The sequence below is a fragment of the Wasmannia auropunctata genome, unplaced genomic scaffold, assembly GCF_000956235.1.
Source record: "Wasmannia auropunctata unplaced genomic scaffold, wasmannia.A_1.0 LD322348.1, whole genome shotgun sequence".
Taxonomy (NCBI): Eukaryota; Metazoa; Arthropoda; class Insecta; order Hymenoptera; family Formicidae; genus Wasmannia; species Wasmannia auropunctata.
In genome coordinates, this window is record NW_012040542.1 from 1 (window position 1) to 2,204 (window position 2,204).

Below are 2,204 nucleotides of genomic sequence, written 5' to 3' on the forward strand. Positions count from 1 at the left end.
GAGAGCCCTATCTGGTTACTCTCGAAAGGCCGAAAGGAGGAAGCTAAGAACGCTCTACTTCAAATCCGTGGCCTTCATGAAGAAACGGTAGAGTTTCAGAAAGAGTTTGCCAGTATGGTAAATTACAACGAACAGACAAGCAATTATAAAACATCACAAAATTGTCGAATAGACTCCTCGTCGATTAAGGAGACCGAACAGAGATCGTTTTTTATTTGGAATGTGTGGAGCAGACTGAAGAGCATCTGGGAAACAATCCTTTTACCAGAAGTGTGGAAACCGTTTATGATTCTGAATCTCTTTTTCTTTTTTCAGAAGTTTAGTGGAGAGTTTGTGTTTATAGCTTACACTGTCGATATAATCACCAGAATCAATATTACAATAGATTCTTTCTTGATCACCGTCGTAATAGGAATTATCCAAGTGATAGTCAACATAATCACCACAAGCTGCAGCAAGAAGTAATTATTTTTGTTCTTTTATAAATGGTTTAGATACATATGTACCTTAAAATAATATGTATTTAATAATAAATAACAAATCGGTAAGCGCTCAGTTATGAGAGCTAACATTGTCCATTTAACATTTTGCAACATGAGTGTGAATTTCCGATGTATTTTTACCTCATGCGGAATATAAATCTATCCAAATTTGGCTATCATATCACAGTTTTAAAAACTGTATCGAAGATACAAAATTAGATTATAACATTGGCAGCAAATTTTTTTAAATATTATACATGTCACGTAAAAGTATCAACTTTTTACTTTAAAATGTTTTTCCTTTCCTCGACATCATTTTTCGTTTCCGAGATATAGCAATTTGTAAATCTTTCCCATGTATACCATAAAAGAGGCATTTTATTTCATCATAGAACTGCATTATGTGGAGAAGTAAGTATTATTGTACTTATGTAATATAATTGGACTAATTGTAAATCGAAAAGCGATATGAAATTGACAACATAAAATATGGCAGAAAGATTTCTGCTACATTATATTCTATCAATTTCGTATTACTCTCTGATTTAGTATAACCTGATCATATTATATAAATACAAAAGTACTTACATTCCACATAATGCAATATTACGTATACGATGGAATATAATGCTTTTCCATGTATTCGATGAGAAGCGAGATATTTTCAAATTGTTATCTTGAAAACAAAAAATTATATGCAAACGAAACGGAAAGCATTTCAGACCTGAAAGTTGATACTTTCACATTATGGAATATTAATAAAATTTATTTGCCCGTGCAACATAATGTAAACGATAAAAATTTGATTCGTATCCAGACAGCAAAAATATATCGGAAATAATTATTTACACTTAGAAAATAAAAAAGCTGTTTTTTGTGACAAAAAGCAGATTAAATTTTGTCAATCAGTATAATTGGAATATATTTGATGTGATATCCATGTTAATTACTTTAAATCCAATATATATCCTGATATTTTTTCTGTCAAGATCTTTGTAATTATAGTTATATAGATAATCTACATATCAATCAGCTATTAAAATACGTTGTTGTAGTTATTGAGTTGCAAATATCGATCACACGTTACAATATATCATTTGAATTGATTATAATCTCAGATTTTTTTAAATAAAATTCGAAATTCTACTAGAATTGGTCGCCGATTGATTTCGATTGTCTCTGGTGCTGGTATGTCAATCTCTTTGGGCGCTTTAGCACTGTACCTGCAATTTTTTGAAGAAACTGGCGTTGCAGTTGTACCCCTCGTTTGCATCCTTCTCTATGTGGTGAGAAAAATCATGTGAATTTAATAATATTTTTAAGAATAATTATAACGTCTTACCTTTTGTAATAGTTATTACTTCTTGTTAGACTAGATTACTTCTTGTTCTTTCTTTTAATTATTATCATTTCGGCAGAAGTTTAAGTTTAACGTAGATTGAACTTTATACAGATATTATAGTTTCTTGAAAAAATCTTCTTGAAAAATAGTTGTCAATTTATGTTTATTATAATCAGCTGTAAAGTTCACGACTAATCTATAAATTGTAGGCATTTGCATCATTTGGATTTTTTTCGATTCCTTGGTCAATGATTCCGGAATTGTATCCCACCAGATATATAAACGTTCTTGCGATGCTTACCGTCATCTTGGCTTTTTTGTGTGATTACATTTCCACACAGTTGTATCCATTAATGATAAGAACTGACAGAAATGCCACC

The 2,204-nt window shown here is 30.6% G+C and overlaps 1 protein-coding gene across 1 annotated transcript; it reads left to right on the forward strand.

Annotated features, from left to right (window-relative positions):
- Positions 1–6: 6 nt before the first annotated feature.
- On the forward strand, positions 7–2,198 carry LOC105460422 (facilitated trehalose transporter Tret1-like; the record flags this gene model as incomplete). The annotated part of the gene is made up of 4 exons (XM_011706864.1): positions 7–87; positions 316–461; positions 1,633–1,768; positions 2,034–2,198. Coding segments are annotated over 4 exons (528 nt in total), but the record flags the coding sequence as incomplete, so codon positions are not given.
- Between the last annotated feature and the right edge of the window lie 6 nt (positions 2,199–2,204).